This window comes from Oncorhynchus tshawytscha, linkage group LG31, assembly GCF_018296145.1.
Source record: "Oncorhynchus tshawytscha isolate Ot180627B linkage group LG31, Otsh_v2.0, whole genome shotgun sequence".
Taxonomy (NCBI): domain Eukaryota; kingdom Metazoa; phylum Chordata; class Actinopteri; order Salmoniformes; family Salmonidae; genus Oncorhynchus; species Oncorhynchus tshawytscha.
This window is the reverse complement of record NC_056459.1, coordinates 17,866,806-17,890,644: the sequence shown is the minus strand read 5'-3', so window position 1 is coordinate 17,890,644 and position 23,839 is coordinate 17,866,806. Positions and strand designations below refer to the sequence as shown.

Sequence of the window (23,839 nt, the reverse complement as noted above, 5' to 3'; positions counted from 1 at the left end):
TGTCACGTCTGTCACATGTGCTCAGTGTGAACCTGCTTTCATCTGTGAAGAGCACAGGGCACCAGTGGCGAATTTGCCAATCTTGGTGTTCTCCTGCACAGTGTTGGGCTGTAAAGCACAACCCCCACCTGTGGACGTCGGGCCCTCATACCACCCTCATGGAGTCTGTTTCTGACTGTTTGAGCAGACACATGCACATTTGTGGCCTGCTGGTGGTCATTTTGCAGGGCTCTGGCAGTGTTCCTCCTGCTCCTCCTTGCACAAAGACGGAGGTAGCGGTCCTGCTGCTGGGTTGTTTCCCTCCTACGGCCTAATCCACGTCTCCTGATGTACTGGCCTGTCTCCTGGTAGCGCCTCCATGCTCTGACAGACACAGCAAACCTTCTTGCCACAGCTTGCATTGATGTGCTATCCTGGATGAGCTGCACTACCTGAGCCACTTGTGTGGGTTGTAGACTCCGTCTCATGCTACCACTAGAGTGAAAACACCGCCAGCATTCAAAAGTGACCAAAACATCAGCCAGGAAGCATAGGAACTGAGAAGTGGTCTGTGGTCACCACCTGCAGAACCACTCCTTTATTGGGGGTGTCTTGCTAATTGCCTATATTTCCACCTGTTGTCTATTCCATTTGCACAACAGCATGTGAAATTTAATGTCAATCAGTGTTGCTTCCTAATTGGACAGTTTGATTTCACAGAAGTGTGATTGACTTGGAGTTACATTGTGTTGTTTAAGTGTTCCCTTTATTTTTTTGAGCAGTCAATTTAGATCATTGCTATGCATTTTCAGCCATTCCTGAACCTGAGATTAGAAATAGGCTACCTGAGGGCAATACCAATAAATGGTTTATTGATTCTGTATCCTCACAACAAAATCTGCAGCTTCAATGATTTTATGCCCCGAATATTCAACATTTTGTTGGTGGCAAGAATTCTATATAATATTTTTTTTAACTCATACACCCTGTACCATGGAATCGGTACATCAAAAATCTCTTCCCAGCTATTTTGCAATCTGTATGGCACAGTTGTCAACATCATGGTCCTCAAATAAAACTGGTATACTATCCTATCTATGCTATTTTTATTCCTCCGCCAGTTTTGATCCTTCATATTGGGCAGACAGACCAGTTCCCTACCTTCTCCCGCTGCCACCTGCCTCCTCCATTTTTGGGTTAATGCTGTAATCAATTGTTTGTACTCTTGGAATGAGCAGTCCTTCCAGTACAATTTTGATAACTCCATGAAAGTGTCACGCCTTGGTCTTAGTATTTTGTGTTTTCTTTAATTATTTGTTCAGGCCAGGGTGTGACATGGGTTTATTGTGTTGTCGTATTGGGGTTTTTGTAGGCATTGGGATTGTGGGTGATTAGGGGTGTGTCTAGCATAGGTTTGGCTGCCTGAGGCGGTTCTCAATCAGAGTCAGGTGATTCTCGTTGTCTCTGATTGGGAACCATATTTAGGTAGCCGGGGTTTCACTGTGTATTTTGTGGGTGATTGTTCCTGTCTCTGTGTAGTTTCACCAGATAGGCTGTAATAGGTTTTCGCGTTCCGTTTGTTGTTTTGTTTATATATATATAGTTATTTCATGTATCGCTATTCTCCATTAAAGAACATGAGTAACCACCACGCTGCATTTCGGTCCGACTCTCCTTCAACAGACGAACGCCGTTACAGAATCACCCGCCACACACGGACCGAGTGGCGTGGTAACAGGCAGCGACAGCAGGAGCAGTGAAAGGAGGATGAATTGTTCGGAGAAGGACCCTGGGATCAGCCGGGAGAATATCGCCGCCCCAAGGAAGAACTAGAGGCGGCGAGAGCTGAGAGACGCTGGTATGAGGAGAAACAACAGCGGCAGCAGGAGCTACAAAATCGGGACTATACGACGTGGGAAGAAATAGACAGGTGGGCGGTCGACCCAGAGAGAGTGCCGGAGCCCGCCTGGGATTCGCTGGAGCAGTGCGAAGAGGGTTATAGGAGAATGGAGTTGGAAAGACAATCACAACGGCACAGAAGAAAGCCCGTGAGTCAGCCCCAAGAATTTATTGGGGGGTGGGGGCTCAGAGGGAGAGTGGCAGAGTCAGGAGATAGACCTGAGCCAACTCTCCTTGTTAATCGTGAAGAGCCGGTGTTAGAGGTGAGCGAAGCAGAGACTGTGAAGGAGTTAATGGGGAAAGTGGAGTGGAGAGTAATGAGGGAGTTGCTAGCTTGGTGCTTTAGGTACAAGATTCGTCCGACGGAGCGTGTCGGGGATTTGATGGCACCTGGGTCAGCGCTCCATACTCGTCCTGAGGTGCGTGTTAGTCGGCTGGTGAAAAATGTGCCAGCCTCACGCACTAGGCCTCCTGTGTACCTACCTAGCCTTGCACGTCCTGTGCCAGTCCTGCTCTTAGGCTCTCCAGTACACCTTCACGGTCCAGTCCATCCTGTGCCACCTTCACATACCAGTCCTCCGGTGGCAGCTCCCCGCACCAGGCTTCCTGTGCGTGTCCTCGATCCAGTACCACCAGTTCCAGCACCACGCACCAGGCCTTCAGTGCGCCTCGCCTGTTCAGCACAGCCAGAGCCATCCTTCTCTCTAGCGCTGTTGGAGCCTCCCGCCTGTTCAGCGCTTCCAGAGCCTTCCTCCTCTACAGCGCTGCCGGAGCCTCCCGCCTGTTCAGCGCTTCCAGAGCCTTCCTCCTCTACAGCGCTGCCGGAGCCTCCCGCCTGTTCAACGCAGCCAGAGCTGTCAGCCTGCATGGAGCAGCCAGAGCTGTCAGCCTGCATGGAGCAGCCAGAGCTGTCAGCCTGCATGGAGCAGCTAGAGCCGTCAGTCTGCATGGAGCAGCCAGAGCTGCCAGTCTGCATGGAGCAGCCAGAGCTGCCAGTTTGCATGGAGCAGCCAGAGCTGTCAGTCTGCATAGAGCTGCCAGTCTGCATGGAGCAGCCAGAGCTGCCAGTTTGCATGGAGCAGCCAGAGATGTCAGTCTGCATAGAGCTGCCAGTCTGCATGGAGCAGCCAGAGCTGCCAGTCTGCATGGAGCAGCCAGAGCAGCTAGATCCGCCAGTCAGCCATGATCTTCCAGATCTGCCAGTCAACCAGATTCTTCCAGATCTGCCAGTCAACCAGACTCTTCCAGATCCGCCAGCCAGCCAGGATCTGCCGGAGCCAACTACCTGCCTGAGCTTCATCTCAGTACTGGGCTTCCTCTCAGTACTGGGCTTCCTCTCAGTACTGGGCTTCCCCTCAGTCCCGGGCTTCCCCTCAGTCCAGGGCTTCCCCTCAGTCCCGGGCTTCCCCTCAGTCCCGAGCTTCCCCTCAGTCCCGAGCTGTCCCTCAGTCCCGAGCTGTCCCTCAGGCCCGAGCTTCCCCTCAGTCCCGAGCTTCCCCTCAGTCCCGAGCTTCCCCTCAGTCCCGAGCTGTCTCAGTCCCGAGCTTCCCCTCAGTCCCGAGCTGTCTCAGTCCCGAGCTGCCCCTCAGTCCCGAGCTGCCCCTCAGTCCAGTGGGGTTCTGGGTGAGGACTATTAGGCCATGGTCGGCGGCGAGGGTGGATTATCCCAGGACGCGAAGGGGAGGAACTATGACATTTATGGAGTGGGGTCCACGTCCCGAGCCGGAGCCGCCACCATGGACAGACGCCCACCCGGACCCTCCCTATGGTTTTGAGGTGCGTCCGGGAGTCCGCACCTTGGGGGGGGTTCTGTCACGCCTTGGTCTTAGTATTTTGTGTTTTCTTTAATTATTTGTTCAGGCCAGGGTGTGACATGGGTTTATTGTGTTGTCGTATTGGGGTTTTTGTAGGCATTGGGATTGTGGGTGATTAGGGGTGTGTCTAGCATAGGTTTGGCTGCCTGAGGCGGTTCTCAATCAGAGTCAGGTGATTCTCGTTGTCTCTGATTGGGAACCATATTTAGGTAGCCGGGGTTTCACTGTGTATTTTGTGGGTGATTGTTCCTGTCTCTGTGTAGTTTCACCAGATAGGCTGTAATAGGTTTTCGCGTTCCGTTTGTTGTTTTGTTTATATATATATAGTTATTTCATGTATCGCTATTCTCCATTAAAGAACATGAGTAACAACCATGCTGCATTTCGGTCCGACTCTCCTTCAACAGACGAACGCCGTTACAGAAAGACATAACTCTACCATTCCAATTTACAATATAATTTAAGATCAAAATACCCTTTCCAAACATCTTTCACATAAATACAGATATTTTATCAACCAGCACATTTGAGTTCAGCCATAATATTTGTTGTAATATTTGCTCTATCTTTTGAGGGGATGAAATTGAAATTGTAGCCAGCTCTGCAATGCTTGTTTGAAAAAGAGAGATACTTTGAAAAAAAGTATAATTTTCAATTAATCGAAAATGAGTCATGGCAATCTGCACAATGGCAAAAAGGCAATTTTTAAACAATGGATGAGCTTTTCTTAGTAATCTCCCCTGGATCATCGCAGCTAGCTAGTGACTACTCCTGCCTAACGTCTGCCCCGAAGCAAGCACCAATTAGCCTGGAGCTATCCCATGCTAGGCACATTCTCCCGGCTAGCTGAAGAGGCCCATCAGCCAGTCCTGGGCTACAATACCCGGACCCCTTCTACTACCGTTACGGGGCACAGAACCCTGCCGATCCTTCACGACTGGACTACCGACGTAATCTGCTCGAGGGGGTACTCAACTGGCCCCTACGTAGCGACGTCCCCTGAATGCTCATCTGCTAGCCTGCTAGCTGCGGCCCGCTAGCTGTCTAGAGCATATTCAACTGTTAGCTGAATAGATCCATCGGCCAATTTCTTGGGCCAATATACCTATTTTGCCAATTGGACGTGGACTCCAGCCAGCCCAACCCCTCACTGGACCCCTATGATCACTCGGCTACGCATGCCTCTCCCTAATATCAATATGCCTTGTCCATTACTGTCCTGGTTAGTGATTATTGTCTTATTTCACTGTAGAGCCTCTAGCCCTGCTCAATATGCCTTAACCAACCATTTAGTTCCACCTTCCACATATGACATCACCTGGTTTAAACGTCTCTAGAGACAATATCTCTCTCATCATTACTCAATTTCTAGGTTTACCTCCAATGCACTCACATCCTACCATACCTTTGTCTGTACATTATGCCTTGAATCTATTCTATCGTGCCCAGAAACCTGCTCCTTTTGCTCTCTGTTCCGAATGTACTAGACGACCAGTTCTGATAGCCTTTAGCCGTATCCTTATCCTACTCCTCCTCTGTTCCTCTGGTGATGTAGAGGCCCTGCAGTTTCTAGCTCCACGCCTACTCCCCAGGTACTCTCACTTGTTGACTTCTGTAACCGTAAAAGCCTTGGTTTCATGCATGTTAACATTAGAAGCCTCCTCTCTAAGTCTGTTTTACTCACTGCTTTAGCACACTCTGCCAACCCGGATGTCCTAGCCATGTCTGAATCCTGGCTTAGGAAGACCACCAAAAATCCTGAAATTTCCATCCCTAACTATAACATTTTCTGACAAGATAGAACTGCCAAAGGGGGCGGTGTTGCAATCTACTGACAACGTAGCCTGCAGAGTTCTTACTATCCAGGTCTGAACCCAAACAATTCTAGTTTCTACTTTTAAAAATCCACCTTTCTAGACACAAGTCTCTCACCGTTGCCGCTTGCTACAGACCACCCTCTGCCCCCAGCTGTGCCCTGGACACCATATGTGAATTGATTACCCCCATCTATCTTCAGAGCTCGTGCTGCTAGGTGACCTAAACTGGGACATGCTTAGCACCCTGGCCATCCTACAATCTAAGCTTGATTCCCTCAATCTCACACAAATGATCAATGAGCCCACCAGGTACAACCCCAGATCCGTAAACACGGGCACCCTCTTAGATATCATCCTAACCAACTTGCCCTTCATTGCCTGATCACTGCCTCATTACCTGCATCCGTAATGGGTCTCCGGTCAAACGACACTGTTAAATGCTCCCTAAAACACTTCAGCGAGCAGGCTTTTCTAATCGACCTGACCAGGGTATCCTGGAAGGATACTGACCTCATCCTGTCAGTAGAGGATGCCTGGTTATTCTTTAAAAGTGCCTTCCTCACCATCTTAAATAAGCATGCCCCATTAGAAAAATTTAGAACCAGGAACAGAAAAAGCCTTTGGTTCACTCCAGACCTGACTGCCCTTGACCAGCACAAAAATATCCTGTGGTGTACTGCATTAGCATCAAATAGCCCCCGTGAAATGCAACTTTTCAGGGAAGTCAGGAACCAATATACACAGGCAGTTAGGAAAGCTAAGGATAGCTTTTTCAAGCATAAATTTGCATCCTGTAGCACAAACTCAAAAAAGAGCACTGAGGCACTGAGGCTAGGAAACACTGTCACCACCGATAAATCCACTTTAATTGAGAATTTCAATAAGCATCTTTCTACGGCTAGTCATGCTTTCCACCTGGCTACCCCTACCCCGATCAACAGCCCTGCACCCCCTGCAGCATCTCGCCCAAGCCTCCCCCATTTCTCCTTCACCCAAATCAAGATGTTCTGAAATAGCTGCAAAATCTGGATCCCTACAAATCAGCCAGGCTACACAATCTGGACCCTCTCTTTCTAAAAATGATCTGCCAAAATGGTTGCAACCCCTATATTACTAGCCTGTTCAACCTCTCTTTCGTATTGTCTGAGATTCCCAAAGATTGGAAAGCTCTCGCGGTCATCCCCCTCTTCAAAGGGGGAGACACTCTAGACCCAAACTGCTACAGACCTATATCTATCCTACCCTGCCTTTCTAAGGTCTTTGAAAGCCAAGTTAACAAACAGATTACCGACCATTTCGAATCTCACCGTCCCTTCTCCGCTATGCAATCTGGTTTCAGAGCTGGTCATGGGTGCATCTCAGCCACGCTCAAGGTCCTAAATGATATCTTAACCGCCATCGATAAAAGACAGTACTGTGCAGCTGTCTTTATCGACCTGGCCAAGGTTTTCGACTCTGTCAATCACCACAGCCTTGGTTTCTCCAATGATTGCCTCGCCTGGTTCACCAACTACTTCTCTGATAGAGTTCAGTGTGTCAAATCGGAGGGCCTGTTGTCGGACCTCTGGCAGTCTCTATGGGGGTGCCATAGGGTTCAATTCTCAGGCCGACTCTCTTCTCTGTATACATCAATGATGTCGCTCTTGCTGCTGATGATTCTCTGATCCACCTCTACGCAGACGACACCATTATGGATACCTCTGGCCCTTCTTTGGACACTGTATTAACTAAACTCCAGACCATCTTCAATGCCACAAAACGCTCCTTCCATGGCCTCCAACTGCTCTTAAATGCAAGTAAAACTAAATTCATGCTCTTCAACCGATCCCTGCCCGCACCTGCCCGCCCGTTTAGCATCGCTTCGCTGGATGGTTCTGACTTAGAATATGTGGCCAACTACAAATACCTAGGAGTCTGGTTAGACTGTAAACTCTCCTTCCAGAGCATCTCCAATCCAAAATTAAATCTAGAATCGGCTTCCTATTTCACAACAAAGCATCCTTCACTCATGCTGCCAAACATACCCTCGTAAAACTGACCATCCTATCGATCCTCGACTTCGGCGATGTCATTTACAAAATAGCCTCCAACACTCTACTCAACAAATTAGATGCAGTCTATCACAGTGCCATCCATATTGTCACCAAAGCCCCATATACTACCCACCACTGCGACCTGTATGCTCTCGTTGGTTGGCCCTCGCTTCATACTCATCGCCAAACACACTGGCTCCAGGTCATCTACAAGTCTCTGCTAGATAAAGTCCCGCCTTATCTCAGCTCACTGGTCACCATAGCAGCACCCATCTGTAGCACGCGCTCCAGCAGGTATATCTCACTGGTCAGCCCCAAATCCAATTCTTCCTTTGGCCTCCTCTCCTTCCAGTTCTCTGCTGCCAATGACTGGAACGGACTGCAAAAATCACTGATGATCACTGGAGACTCATTTCTCCCTCACTATCTTTAAGCACCAGCTGTCAGAGCAGCTCACAGATCACTGCACCTGTACATAGCCCATCTGTAAATAGCCCATCCAACTACCTCATCCCCATACTGTATTTATTTATCTTGCTCCTTTGCACCCCAGTATCTCTACTTGCACATTCATCTTCTGCACATCTACCATTTGTGTTTAATTGCTATATTGTAATTACTTCGCCACCATGGCCTATTTATTGCCTTCCCTCCCTTATCCTACCTCATTTGCACACACTGTATATACTTTTTCTACTGTATTATTGACTGTATGTTTGTTTATTCCATGTGTAACTGTGTTGTTGTATGTGTCGAACTGCTTTGCTGTATCTTGGCCAGGTCGCAGTTGTAAATGAGAACTTGTTCTCTACTTGCCTACCTGTTTAAATCAAGTTTAAATAAAAAAAATATTTAAAAAATAACATGTATTGCATATAGCCTTAATATTCATGATGATAATTGTAATCCATATCGTATCACCATCATAGTTGCATCATAATTACCTTTAACATCATTGAAAAACACATCCCAGCATTTCCATAGCAATTGACGTTTCACATGATCATGAAAGAGACCTTGCATTACTATAGAGACGGCTTCACTACAGTACAAATGTATTCTGTACCATATGTTAATATTCCCCAATGCCTCTATCCTGATATCATCCCCTTGCTTGTTGTAAACATATATAAACTTGTAGACAAATACATAAAAAAAGATAGAGAAACAAGAAACGTATTAAATTATAAAGCAGTTCTCGACAACAGAGAGAGAGTGAGAAGAGAAGAGAAAAGAGAGAAAGAGATAGTTAGAGAAGAGAGTGAGATCAAGTGTGTATTTATGTATAAGTCCGTATGTGTAACCGAGTATGTAATTGAATATGTGTGTGTTCATATCCACTTCATAGTGTTCAGATATTTTTACAATTCGCGTACTTTCTTTTTTTCGTAACCTGAAGTCCCTGTAGAATTTAGTACAGCCATGGTGTTATGGAGCTGTCTCGGAATAGCTGTCCATCTATGAAGAGTTTGTCCACAATGAGAAAGGCACGTTTACCCTTCTCCCTCTATTGCCTCTGTACTGGCTACACTCTCTTACGACGTTCATTTATCTCCCTCGGAAATTGGTAATTGAGACTTTTAAGCTCCCTTCTCTTTTGATCAGCTCCTTTAGTTGGTAGTGTTCAAATTTTGCGATGATTTAGTCGGGGACCCGTAGTCTTGTAGCTCCGAGCTCCAAGTCTGTGTACTCGGTGGAAAGCCACCTTGTTTACAGTCTCTATAGAACTTTTCAAGGCGGATTGCATGAATTCTCTGATCGCGCCCTCTGGATTATTGCATGCGTCCTCAAAAATCCCAGAAAAAAAAGATTTTCATGCATGCTACGACTTTGTATGTCTAGTAGTGACTCCTTCTGCACCCTGTTTTCCCTGAGTAGACAATCCATGTTGGATTCGTGGATTTTTACCTTGGCTGTGAGTGCCTTGTTCTCTCCTTGGAGTGTGAGAATTTCACTCTGACTAAACTCCCCCTCAGCCCTGCTACCTCCTCACACAACTTTTCCAGTATTGAATGGATTCCAGCCAGAGCACTAGCCTCTAATTCAATGGTAAGTAAATCATCCATGTCTGTAGATGAATCTGTTTTTCTTTTTTTTGTCGGGTTAAAGTTATTTTGTGAGGTAGTCGGATCTTTCTATGATGAAGTATGTTGTTCCTCCATAGCATAAAGCTGTTGGTACTCGTCGATTTCCCTCAGGATCTCCTTAGTATCCAGGTTGGCTCTTTACTGCAACCAGTTGTTTTACGAAAAGATAACAATGAGTCTTTCCCACGACGGCGACAGGTGTCTGTAGTACAGCCAGCTAGCACTCGCAGAATCCATGCAAAAACACGTTTGGTATTCATCATTTGACAACTTGGAAGTTTGGAAGAGTCTTGGTGGTTCAAAACTTCTTCCATTTAAGAATGATGGAGACCACTGTGTTCTTGGGGACCTTCAATGCTGCAGACATGTTTTGGTATCCTTCCCCAGATCTGTCCCTTGACACAATCCTGTATCGGGGGTCTCCTGACAATTCCTTTGACCTCATGGCTTGGTTTTTGCTCTGACATGCACTGTCAACTGTGGAACCTTATATAGACAGGTGTGTGCCTTTCCAAATCATGTCCAATGAATTGAATTTACCACAGGTTGACTCCAATCAAGTTGTAGAAACATCTCAAGGATGATCAATGGAAACAGGATGCACCTGAGCTCAGATTCGAGTCTATTATTTAAAAAAAAAATCTATTTTAGAATAAGGCTTTAACGTAACAAAATGATGGAAAAAGGAAGGGGTCTGAATACTTTCTGAATGCGCTGTATACAGGTCCTGATAAGCAACCAATTAATAGAATCCGGTATGACATTAGGCCTAGTTACGGTTGGAACAGAATCCTGCAGGAGGGTAACTTTCCAGAAGACAGGTTGGCTACCTTTGCATGTTGTCATACAGCACACTAGTGTAGACTTAAACATTTTTTCAACAATTGTTCAATAATACAGAGCCCTATATAACTAGTTCCAGTGTTCATAAAAATTACATTTCAAAAAGGTTAAAAAAAAGTAAGCAAGTTACATACTGTACAGGCTGATTTAATTAGACCTACCGTAGTTGCCATTGATTATTAAAATGGTATAGCACTGACCCTCAATGTGCACTTCTGTTCACCTGTGTGCCTATAGTCATGGGACCAGTGACCAATGACATACAGAGACAGACAAGCTAGAGACTTCACAACACAATAACTGCATAAATAGGCCAAAATGGCTTCTATGATGACTCTGCTGTTTAATGACTCACAATCTTTATGTTCTGTTTCGAGGTCAAGGTATGTCTGTATTATCAATCATACTGTATTGACCTTGACTAGTTTAGTGTGAATCCTTTTCACTTCTCTCTCAGTCAACAAATACACATCTGATGTGTAAATGAAACAAAACAGAAAAGTGACAATGTTTATGTCAATGATGATGTTGATGCTGATGGCCATGGTGATATCCCAGAAGTGTTTTGATGCCAGACAATAGATTTTTAAAAACTAGGGCTTTCGAGGCAAGATACAGTGCCATTAGTCATCGGCGGGCAAGGACAGTTGTAATCATCCCTTCCGCTCGCCTCCCCCATCAGTCTTCCCCTTGCGTGTATCAGGATCAATCTAGGCTCATTTATTTTAATCGTCTCCTGTTTGCTAAACTGCCAAAGTCAAAGGAGGACAATAGAAACAAATGTCCATCTGCAAACATGACAAAACAACAATTCTTTGCCTGTGTTTGCTTTTCAGACAACTTTTTCGAGAATATGTCTCAGGTTGAAATAGGACATGAATTGATCTGATGTTGTTGCTATTTGGATTTCTGACATAGAGTTAAATTATATGGGATTTTAAATGAATGTAGCTATTACAGTGTGTGTGGTTGTGATAACCTGTCAAAAATGTCATGTTTTAATAGAAATGAAAATAACCAATGTTGTTTTTTAGAATTAAACAGCTCACCACCCGCAGGCAGGAAAAACCTTTTAAATGTAATGTATATTTGATATTAATCACTCAACTCAACATGCATAACATCATTTTCTTTCAATATAGACGTAGGCTGTGTCTGAAATGGCACCCTGTTCCATAAGTACCGCATTACTTTTGACCAGGGCCCACAGTGCTCTGGTCAAATGTAGTGCAGTATATAGGGAATAGGGTGCCATTTAGGAAAGCAGAAATAGCCTACTGGTAGTCTGTGAAATTATGTGATAGGCCTACATCTCAAGTGATTTATCATTCAATATCCCACATCAGTTGACAGTAAGAGAGACACTCATGTGGAAAGAATGAAAGAGTGAGAGATAAGGCAATCACCAGCTGACCCTATTGACTCTCACATCTCCCTGTGATGGAGACAGGTTGTGCAAGCACGGAAGGCCAGTAACTATGGTATCGTCAGAACTCTCAGGATCTGCTCTTTGAGTGGATTGCCAAAGGCAATTAAAGTAAATATCAAATCCAACGTAATCTGTATCTAACTCACTCACTCAAGGCTTTCTCAGAGGTGTTTTTCTACCTACTCACCATCAACTCGGAAAATAATAATTCAGAAGTTCATATGAATGTAAGTTCATAAGGATAATGAAGATGAGGGGACATGAGAGTTGTAGTATTATTCTGCTCAACCCAGATAAAGATTTTGAGGTATTTTTGTTCTATCAGATCTGGTTTTGACCTAATCATTCCAAATCTACAAATGTAGGATATTCATTTGATCACACTGTTGCAGGAGAACTTAAACTTGTAGTATATTTGAGGTTCAAAAAGGATATGAAGTTTGTTATTTCCACTTTCACATTTCAGACTTTATTGTCCCTTACGAAAAATGTATCAACCCCTACAAAAATGTCCATGGAATATGATCCACATAATAATGTCCTGTTGCTGCAGGATTATCTTCATGCTGTAGCAACCTGGATCAAATAACATCCTACATCTGTAGATGTGTCAGACAGAATTATGGCGCCAATGTAAAAATCTGACAGGACTCAGCACTTTGACTTACCATGACATCACTGGGACTCTGAGGTGTATTTCATCCTATCAAAGAAAATACTGCCTACAATGTTAAACATATATTTTTTATAGACTATTGAGGGTCCTGGTCTTATATCCGTATCCGTGTCAAATGTAATTTAAAAAAAACCTCTTATTTGTGTTGTCTCGACATACTCCATCCTCGAGAATTTACATAAACCTTCTTCATCATCAAAGACAATTATACGGTTACCAGGGTTACAACATCCCTTTGTGCTGAACGTCACCACTTCTTGTAGCAAACGTTGTGCGCATAACATGCTTTGAGGAGGCGTTCTTTGTGCCATTGTTCAATCAAGTAAAAACGAGAAAACGGATAAAGTGAGTGTTATTTTCAAAATAATGCACATTTGACAGAAGAAAGTAGCATGCTTTTATGCAGAAAAAAAAACATTTTCCGAAGAGAATGGAATAACATACCTACGGTCCGTTCGAGTCATTGCTTGCTAGCCTCACAGTTGACGGCTGTTTATCTTGCTAACGTAGCTATCTAGCCAGCTAATAATCAATAACGTTATCTAATTAGCTAGCTAACTACATTGTAACAGTTGTAGCTATGTTTTTGGATTATCTGTCAAAACATGTGTTCTGTAAGATAGCTTTAGCTAGCTAGTAGCTAACAGGCTAGCTAGATAATTTGCCAGTTAGTTAGCTAGCTAGCTATCTAGCTAGCCAGCATTATCTCCTTAATAATTGAATGGAGAAAGCGAGCTAGCTTCTCTAGCTAGATCCCTGCAGGACCAGCTAGCTGTGTTTTACATACACTGCATAACAATATGCACTCTTGTCTCAACAAAGTTACCACAGACAGATGTGCGTTGCTATGATTACCAACACCACAATACCGGTGCTTGCATATGCTATATTGTCTGATCCCCAGACCATTGCAAATACTGTAATATGTATATTGATCATTCCAAAATAACAACAAAGCAAGGCAGCTGAAAATTTGCAGCAGAATAAAATGATTGATTTATTTTGATTGTTTTGAGCTATTTGTAATCATGATTTGAATTTGTTTGCAAAGTTCAGTACATTAAATGACGACCCAGGCCATGCTTTGAATTATAATGGTGGGGGTGCTTTTCTTCCATGGCACTGAATCCCCTCTCCTCTCCACTCTTCTTCTCCTCCTCCTCTCTCCCCAGTGGACCGTGGGTCAAAGCGCAGGCAGGTGAAGCCTCTGGCTGCCTCTCTGCTGGACGCTTTAGATTATGACAGCTCAGATGACAGCGATTTCAAAGTGGGAGACGCAGATGCCTCAGGTAACCAACTGCAGTGAGGGTCCTCTTCCATCCACTCCCCTTGTAAATTACACATTTTCTTCCACCACATATGCAGTTATTTCCTGTTATGTTGCGATTCACATCATCTGTCAGCTCTGATAGAACTGGAGAGGAGAAAGGCCTAATTCTGAGTTCCACCTATCTTCAAACCAATTTGAAATGTCCCCAAAAGCAAGTCAGTGGTTTCTATTGTAGACTAAGCTACTCATAGTCATGAATGCTCTATTTAGCTGTGGCTTGAATAGCTTTGAATGACACTTCAATGTGCAGCTGTGATATGTTCTCCATCAAGATTCTCTGTCCGGTGTGTCTGCCAGTGCCGCCCCACTGTGAGGTGCAGGCGTCCTGAAGTACAGATGAAGACCTCATCACCCTGCTTGTCTGTGTCTGGTAGCAACCTTGTAGAGCAGTGTGTTTCTCACCGACTCCCTGCATGATCTAGAGACAGGCTGTGGCCACTGAGGCGATCTCGACCTGCCACTGTCTGCCTGGGCTGGATTTATCGCTCTGGTCGGCCCTGAGGTCTCTATCCATCCTATCTGAAACACACACACACACTGTGGCCAACAGCTGATAATGAGATTCTACAGTACTGTGAATTGTTTTATTTAACCTTTATTTAACTAGGCAAGTCAGTTGAGAACAAATTCTTATTTATATTTTACAATTACTGTGAACCCCCTGGACCTGTCATCTGAGGCCTTGAAATCCAACTGCTCTTGTTAATCTGATTGTTGATCTGCATTGCGGATTAGAGAGCTGAATTCAACTTCGCTGTTATCGCTTATCAACATGATTTGATCATAACAGTCCTTCAGGTCATGTTTATCTTTAAGTGTCTCAATACAAGAAAATAACATCAAAAGAGAGAGATTATGACAGCAGACATTCTTTGATTCATACTCCATGTTGATAATGCCTTCTGTCCTCCTCTCCCCTGCTCTAGGGTCAGAGGGTAGTGCAATTGGGAGTGATGAGGAGGAGGAGGGGTCCAAGGAGGAAAGCGCTGCTGAGGACTCTGACAATGACAGCGGCTCGGACAACATCGGCTCTGCGACGGACGGCATCGATGAAGAACAGACCAAGGAGGTGACAGGTGACGACACCCCCACTGAGGAAGAGGAGAAGACCAAGGAACAGCAGCTGTCCTATGACACTGGCACCACCACCACCACTAAAGACCCTGCTCCATCAGGGGTGCCCAGGGGCCGACGGAAGAGAGAGGAGAAGGCCTCGGACACAGAGGCTGGGAGCGGAGGAAGCGGGAGTGGCACAGGTAGGCTGTTTTAAAATGTTTGTTTTATATTCATGTTTTTGAAATGTTTTTGTAAACGTGACCAATAAAACCCCTTGAACTTTGATCCAGGTAGTGGTAATGCGCAGGACGGAGGCTCAACAACGGCCGCCACACAGGAGCCCAAGAAGTGGAACCTGCGTCGGAACCGACCCATGCTGGACTTCACCACCATGGACGAGCTCAACGAGATGGACGACTACGACAGCGAAGACGACAATGACTGGAGGCCCGCCTCAGGCAAGAGAAAGGGCAAGACGGCGGCTGCCCAGAAAGGAGGGAGCGAGGGAGAGGAGGACGAGGAGGATCACGACGGAGGGAGTGGTAGTGATGATGACGATGACAACGAGGATGACGATGGTGGTGATGAAGATGAGAATGAAGAAGGGAGCAGTAGCGACAGTGATAAAGAGGTGAAGAAACCCAATAGGAAAGTGAAGAGCAGCAGTGTGTTTGATGAGGAGCTGACCAACGACAGCATGTCACAGGGAAAGAGCAATGAGGTAAATACAACGTCATGTCCTTGTCCTCAGTATCACAGTTTGTTGTTAGCAAACTGCCTCGGGCCCTCAGCATTTAGGCGTATCATGTAGTCGTGAAAGTTGTTAGATAAGTTTGCATAACTCTCTAAATCCTTAATTGAATCAGGTGTGTTAGCCAGCCCAGCACTATGTTGCTTTGTGCCACAGAGTTATATAATCCAATGAGGAGATTGGATGGTATCAGAGTGAGAGAACCACAGAGACTGCTAGAGACCTACAGCTCTGTGTTAAGCTAATCGACTTAGCTTGGAGTCCATCAGTGTGAATGAGATTTAGCCTACTACTATCTATCAGTAATGATCTGTGACCAGAGGAGAGGGGGGATTGTGAGAGGTTTTAGACTTACAACTTGGATGAACTTTGTTTGCAGAGGTCGGGAACTTTATTTTTGGGGTCCGGTGCATACAAGCATATTAGATTCACACGTAACCGTGTTACATTCAAACACGGAGATAAAAATCCTTTTTTTTTTTTTTTGGATGAATTTAACCTAGTTAAAAATAGAATGTGTACAACAGCTCAACAGAATGTAGTGTATATGGGAGCATTTAGAATAGTTTTGCTGAAACGTTACTGTGTCTCCCACTTCCTGTCTACCCAGGATGCCTTGCTGGAGCGTGCCCAGACGTGGAGGGCGGCGGCCCAGAGGATGGAACACATCCTGATCTGCTGTGTGTGTCTGGGAGACAACAGTGAGGACGCTGACGAGATCATCCAGTGTGATAACTGTGGCGTGACCGTACATGAAGGTTAGCAGCTCCAGAGAGATAGGTTACTGTATATAACAGTCCCACCAGGCGAAAATACTTTGAACCAGGGTTGTTTCAACATCATCTGTTGTATCTGTTCAACATACTGACGTTGGCATCAATTGAACTTTTGGTTGAAACTGCAAAAAGTGGTCAAAGTACACTAATTTCAACCACAAATCAACAGCAAGATTTCTAGGGTTGGTTTATTTCAAGTACAATTCATGTTTGTGGACACATAACTAAATAGCAACCAAAATCAGATGTTGTGTCAGGTTTTTGCCTGAAGAGGTAGCCTGTTCTTATTCTATGGTAAGCACAGATCAGAAACATTTAGAAGGGCTAGGACTACATTGGTAGCTGTTCCAAGTTTGGGTCAGAAGGCAGAGATTTAAAGATGAGGCAGCGTTTGCGTGCCAGGCTCGGGTTACAGAAGTTTTGGTTGCAAGTTCCATATACCCACAACCAGAAGCAAACACAAAATAATCACCCCTTCACCGTCCACCCAACACCTAAACATAAGCAGGGAAACCAGCAAACCAGAAGTGCGTTCTCCCCATACAGTCCTGGCCTGGGGAACTAACAGACTAACCCTCTTCTTCATCTAGCATTATTAGCTCATTGTGTCTCCCTCTGACTGGTTGGAGACAAAATCAATGGCTCCTTAAATCGTCTGTTAGATGTGGCCTTCTCCTCTGGACAGGCGTGGTAACGCTGCCCATGCACACAACTGATCAATGTGACAGCTATAATTTTCAATTACGACCACTTTATTTATTTACCGATGTTTTACTGATTTTTAAAGCCCCTAGAAATGGAATGTACGCACACATGTAGGCACGTATGCACACACCATGGCCATTGGCAGCACTAAATCAGAGGGTAACCTTGAGAGTCAGAGTCTTTCAAGTGCAATGTTGCAAGTCAGTCCTTCGAGCAACACTCACACATATGCTCTTAGGGAGAAACAGTACGCACACACCCCACTCAAAAATCACGGGAGAGGAGCACAGGCCTAATCACCAATGGTGTATGAGCAGAAGTACTGTAGGACACTAGGAGCTGGTTCTATGTTTATCTCCTTCCCTCTCTATCTCTACACACACACACACATCTCCCTCCCTGTGTTAATATTGTGTACCTCTGAGAACTGTCTAATCTCCATGAGAAGAGGCAAAGCAGAACAGAGTTGACCATGCTGAGTGGTGTGGGGTCAGGGATTGGAGAGACCAGAACAGAGTTGACCATGCTGAGTGGTGTGGGGTCAGGAATTGGAGAGACCAGAACAGAGTTGACCATGCTGAGTGGTGTGGGGTCAGGGATTGGAGAGACCAGAGCAGAACAGAGTTGACCATGCTGAGTGGTGTGGGGTCAGGGATTGGAGAGACCAGAACAGAGTTGACCATGCTGAGTGGTGTGGAGTTAGGGATTGGAGAGACCAGAACAGAGTTGACCATGCTGAGTGGTGTGGGGTCAGGGATTGGAGAGACCAGAGCAGAACAGAGTTGACCATGCTGAGTGGTGTGGGGTCAGGGATTGGAGAGACCAGAACAGAGTTGACCATGCTGAGTGGTGTGGGGTCAGGGATTGGAGAGACCAGAGCAGAACAGAGTTGACCATGCTGAGTGGTGTGGGGTCAGGGATTGGAGAGACCAGAGCAGAACAGAGTTGACCATGCTGAGTGGTGTGGAGTCAGGGATTGGAGAGACCAGAACAGAGTTGATCATGCTGAGTGGTGTGGGGTCAGGGATTGGAGAGACCAGAACAGAGTTGATCATGCTGAGTGGTGTGGGGTCAGGGATTGGAGAGACCAGAACAGAGTTGACCATGCTGAGTGGTGTGGGGTCAGGGATTGGAGAGACCAGAGCAGAACAGAGTTGACCATGACCAGAACAGAGTGCTGCTGAGTGGTGTGGGGTCAGGGATTGGAGAGACCAGAAGAACAGAGTTGACCATGCTGAGTGGTGTGGGGTGGGATTGGGTCCATGCTGAGGATTGGAGAGACCAGAACAGAGTTGACCATGCTGAGTGGTGTGGAGTCAGGGATTGGAGAGACCAGAACAGGCAGAAGGAGCACTTTGAGGCCAGTTCTTTGGTTGTGTTGTTTTACCAGGTGGAATAAGTGACTTTTCTCAGGCTAAAATGTAAAATGTTTCTGGTCATTTACTGTACCTGCTACTTCATAGGTTTAAAATAAACCAACTAGTTTGGATTTTGATGAAGTTGCGTTGTTGATATCAAGGATCAACAGCTGGAGTATTAATCTTTGTGCCTATTATCTGTACCGTAGTAATGTATTAAGGTGCCTGATCAAACAATGCATATTCCTGTTCTACTTTACTACAGGGCCACAGAACAAGTTGTGCTCCATAGGAAAATGCCCAAGCTACAAATGTTTTTGCTCATAGTAACTTACAGCATCCAATGATTTTTGTCCTCCCTATATATATTCTGTCCATGTATTCCTAATGTCTTGCTCAATTACAGTTGGGAAAGAATTTACCATTTACCAACCAGACTTTCTCCGGCTATTACAAAATCAATTGAATCGGGAATGACCTTGTATTACAATCTTTCATTTTCTTTCTGTTGCAACGAAGAAAGCGAGAGGATGCACATTTTGCAAGGAGGGGGGGACTACACAAATGCAAGAGCGGAAGGAGAGAGTTGTGGAGAGTGAACGAGTGGAGGGGGATGGAAAGGGGGAGTGGAGGACTGTAGAAAATACACAATAAGACATGCTTACAAGTTGGAGGACTGTAGAAGAGTAAGATAGCGACAAGGAGGAACTCTCTCTTTCTCCTTCATTTGCCTCTGCATGGCATTTTCCCCTCCCGTGGTGGAGAGGGGCAGGCAGGTAGGAGTGTCGTGGACGCCCCCGACTGAACAGACATCTGTTCCATACTGAACACTGCCCCTCTCTCGCCAGCCACTTCTTAGACACACACACAAGGCCCTCCTTCGCCGACCGCCTCCCACCCTTGGGTGCCAGCTGCGCCATGGTGCCAGGTGCCCTGAGGGAGAGGGGGGTTGATTGGTTCAGGAGAGGGTTGGCCCCAAACAGCTGCCTCCATGTCACAACTGCTCACCTGCAGCCATGCGCAGCAGCTTGGAAAGGTGACACCCCACACACACACACACACACCGGCACACACACATGCGTACCTACCCACGCAGCAATGCAGAACCTGTCCTATGCATGGGACGGTGCTGGCATGAAATTGAAAACAGATTCTGTGCCTAGTGCCCCTCCCACCCTGAGGAGAAGAGAGGAAAGTGAACTGGTGTTTCAACTGTAGTGGGAGGAGGAGCGGATGCTAAAGCAATGCAAGGCTGCTGCTGCTGTCACTAACGTATAACTGTGACCTAGCTTGTTCAGTTGTTCCTCTTGAGATTCTATGGGATTGTTCTGTTAGCCTTTTTGGCTCCAACTACCTCACATATAGCTCAGGGTTTTGGGGTCAAAAGGTGCTGGGTTGTCCTCCTTTCTCTGGGCTGTAGAGGAACAGTGCTCTTAAAAAAAAACAGGAGGGTGAAGCGGGAGAACAAGGGATGGTAACAGGAAAGAGAGAAAGCGAGAGAACGAGAGGGATCGTAAGGAAGAGATGAGCTGTCATGATATGCAGCTTGGGTGAGTCATCCGACCACTTCCTCTCGTCTCTCTGCTTGACTCAAGAACTTTTTGTTCTCCTCTTTGTTGCGCTGCACATTCCCTCGTTCAGACACTCTCCTTCTCAGACCAGAGGAAAGGAGTGATGGATGAAAAATGAAAGGAGAAGATGTAGGATGTCCAGTGTAGTGAGGGGAAGAGATCAAAAGCCCCGGTGAACACTGAGCAGAGGCCCAGAGAGCCCGTTGTCCGTACAGACAGCCTGTTTCTATCACAGCCGTGTACTATACAGACTAGCTGCTTTTGATTAGCATGGGCTAGTGTGTGTGTTGTGAGTGATGACAGACATCATTAACTGCACCACTGTCTCTCTCAATCTGCTTTATGTCTTCTGGACTGAAGCCTAAATGCTAATTCTAGCTTTTCAGTAGCGAAGACAGTCACTTGTTTGTTGTTTTTATGTCCCTTTGCAATTTCTTTTCTTTTTCGTCTTGCAGTTTTACCATTTCAGCAGTGTAATGGTATCCGGTGTCATTTTAAAGCAGCACGGCTGTTAAAATGCTCTCCCCTAATAAAGAACATTACATTGTCATTAATAGGCCCAGGTTACGTCCCAAATGGCACCCTATTCCCTACACATGGCTCTGGTCAAAAGTAGCGTACTAATAAGGAATAGGGTGCCATTTGGGACGCGTGCTCATTCTACCACCAATTAAATCCCTGTGCTATTGATTTCACTCCCTAACGAGTTCTGGACCGTAAAGTTAATTATTTTCTCAAATGTGCTTAATTCATTTAGGCTCCGCTGTTTGGGCTTATTTGTTTAAATGCATATTCAGTAGAATAAAAACATGTTTGGGAGGGATGTTTTTTGTTGTCGCTGCAATGGACATCACATTTAGCAGTTCAAACTAATTAAAAAGTATGAGATTTTTTTTCTTCTTCTCTCGTTTAAACAAACTTTTATTGTGTTTTACATCCTTGGGCTAAACACTGGTGAGTGTAGTGTACTAAGCACAGACCTAGAAATCACAGCTAGATATTTTAAGAGTTCCTACTAGGGCTGTTGTGGTGACCGTATTACCGCCACACCGGTGGTCATGAGTCATGAAGGAAGTCAAATTCCACGTGACCATTTAGTCACTGTAATTGGGCTTCTCCAAGCTCTGATAGTGCTGCTGGTCATTAGTAGCCTATCAAACTTGATAACTGCCTGGTACTCAGCACTCTATTGTCCCTCTAATCACCCTGACATCAAATGCAAATGTGTCAAATCTAATCAAACACTCTAGCTGGCTGGCATGAAAATTAACCACGCAAAAAGCGTCCCCAATTCGTTATTTAAGTGCATAGATGACATGTATTTTTTTCCTGCTGCCCCTGTTTCGATACAGGTGCATGATAATGGTATATTCTAAAGCAAAACAGATTTCACACATTCAGTACCAGTCAAAAGTTTGGACACACCTTCTCATTCAAGGGTTTTTCTTTATTTTTTACTATTTTCTACATTGTAGAATAATAGTGAAGACATCAAAACTATGAAATAACACATATGGAATCATGTAGTAACCAAAAAAGTGTTAAACAAATCAAAATATATTTTATATTTGAGATTCTTCAAATTAGCCACCCTTGGCCTTGATGACAGTTTTGCACACTCTTGGCATTCTCTCAACCAGCTTCATGATGTAGTCACCTGGAATGCATTAGAATTAGCAGGTGTGCTTTGCTAACCTCACTAGGGTACGTGGGACGGTAGCGTCCCACCTGACCAACATCCAGTGAAATTGCAGAGCGCCAAATTCAAAAACAGAAATACTGATTACACACAAGTGTTATACATGGGTTTAAAAATAAACTTCTTGTTAATCCAATCACGGTGTCAGATTTCAAAAGGCTTTACGGCGAAAGCATACCATGCGATTATCTGAGAACAGCGCCCAGCAGACAAATCATTACAAACAGTAACCAGCCGAGTAGAAGAGTTACACAAGTCAGAAATAGAGATCAAATTAATCACTTACCTTTGATGATCTTCATATGGTTGCACTCAGAAGACATTTAATTTACTCAATACATGTTTGTTTAGTTCGATAAAGTCTCTCTCTATATCCATAAACCTCAGTTAATCCACAGGCTCAAACGCAGTCACAACAGGCAGACAAAAAAAATCATAATTGTATCCGTAAAGTTCATAGAAACATGCCAAATTATGTTTATATTCCATCCTCAGGTTGTTTTTAGCCTAAATAATCAATAATATTTCCACCGGACAATAACGTAATCAATATAAAAGGTAAACAAGAAAGGTGCGCTCTCGGGATTGTGCATGAAAAAGCTCTGGGACACTGTAGGGTCCACTCATTCAGACTGGTCTTACTCCCTCATTTTTCAGAATACAAGCCTGAAATAATTTCTAAAGACTGTTGACATCTAGTGGAAGGCATAGGAAGTGCAATTTGAGTCCTAAGTCAATGCATACTGTAATGGCATTGAATAGAAAACTACAAAAAAATTCAAACATCCTACTTTCTGGATGGATTTTTCATGTTTTCACCTTCCAAATCAGTTCTGTTATACTCAGACATTATTTTAACAGTTTTGGAACTGTTAAAAGAGTGTTTTTCTATCCAAATCTACCAATTATATGCATATCCTAGCTTCTGGGCCTGAGTAGAAGGCACTTTACTTTGGGGACGCTTTTCATCCGGAGGTGAAAATAGTGCCCCCTACCCTAGAGAAGTTAAAAGTTAATTTGTGGGTTTTTTTTCCCCATATTAATGCGTTTGAGCCAATCAGTTGTGTTGTGACAAGGTGGTATACAGAAGATAGCCCTATTTGGTAAAAGACCAACTCCATATTATGGCAAGAACAGCATAAATAAGCAAAGAGAAATGACTGTCCATTACTTTGACTGACCTTCATGTCATAATCTGGAAAATGTCCAAAGCTTTGGAAGGAGAACGGCACAACGGCCGCTGGCCGTAAACAGCATGGACAGCATTTTAAGGGTGTGGTCACACAACGGGGAATGCCGGCGTGAAATTCTAAGCATTATCAAGTAATTGTCAAATTGTGAATGAGTGACTGTGTGTACAGCATGGGCAAAAAACAAAACAGAGCTCATGCCTTTTCAAGTAACTTTTTTCAAATCATCATTTGAGTCGCATCATGCAGCCTTACAATGTATTAAAAATCAAACATAGAGCCCAGCGTTTGTTGAACAACTAAAGTTCCATTAATAACTCTAAATTGAGCATATAGGAGTACCTATTTCTTTGTTATCCTTTCAACAGAGAATAGCCAGAGAATGTGCTCACTCCCTCAAATCGCTTGGAGAAAATATCCTTTCTATTTTATTCAGCTTTGTTCAATTGTATTCTTCATACTATAAAATAATACCATGGAATTCTAAGTAAATCTTGTCTGCCAAATGAACTAGTGTAGCACACAGCCATTTGACATGATTAGAACCTAACATAAGGACAACTCAGAGTTGATATTTTCTTCTGAAATAGACTGCTTTTTGCTTCATATCATGTTTCTTCAGACCTGTCTAAAATAAGTAATGGATTTATTGTGAAGGTATAGGCTATAATACATGGATTTATTACACTTTTTAAAATGTAGATGTTCCAAAGGTCAGCATCAGTGGTTTGTAGGCTGTGTGGAAGCCAGGAGATGCTGAATGTGTTTAACTGTCAATTACCGTGAGACCGACAGTTGTTTGCTTGCCAATCACCGGCTGCCTAAA

At 44.6% G+C, this 23,839-nt stretch overlaps 1 protein-coding gene across 5 annotated transcripts in view; it reads left to right on the top strand.

The window, feature by feature from the left end:
- The first annotated feature begins 12,800 nt into the window (after positions 1-12,800).
- Positions 12,801-23,839, top strand: part of LOC112236551 (PHD finger protein 14) — a 149,418-nt gene continuing 138,379 nt past the window's right edge. For all 5 annotated transcript variants that reach the window (XR_006080578.1, XM_042310556.1, XM_042310557.1 and 2 more), the window contains exons 1-5: positions 12,801-12,922; positions 13,750-13,866; positions 14,834-15,163; positions 15,254-15,684; positions 16,325-16,472. Coding sequence is in view for 4 of the 5 variants with exons in the window: in XM_042310556.1 (XP_042166490.1) it covers position 12,922; positions 13,750-13,866; positions 14,834-15,163; positions 15,254-15,684; positions 16,325-16,472 (1,027 nt within the window). In the remaining variant the exon portion in view is untranslated. The remainder of the gene's footprint in view (positions 12,923-13,749; positions 13,867-14,833; positions 15,164-15,253; positions 15,685-16,324; positions 16,473-23,839) is intronic.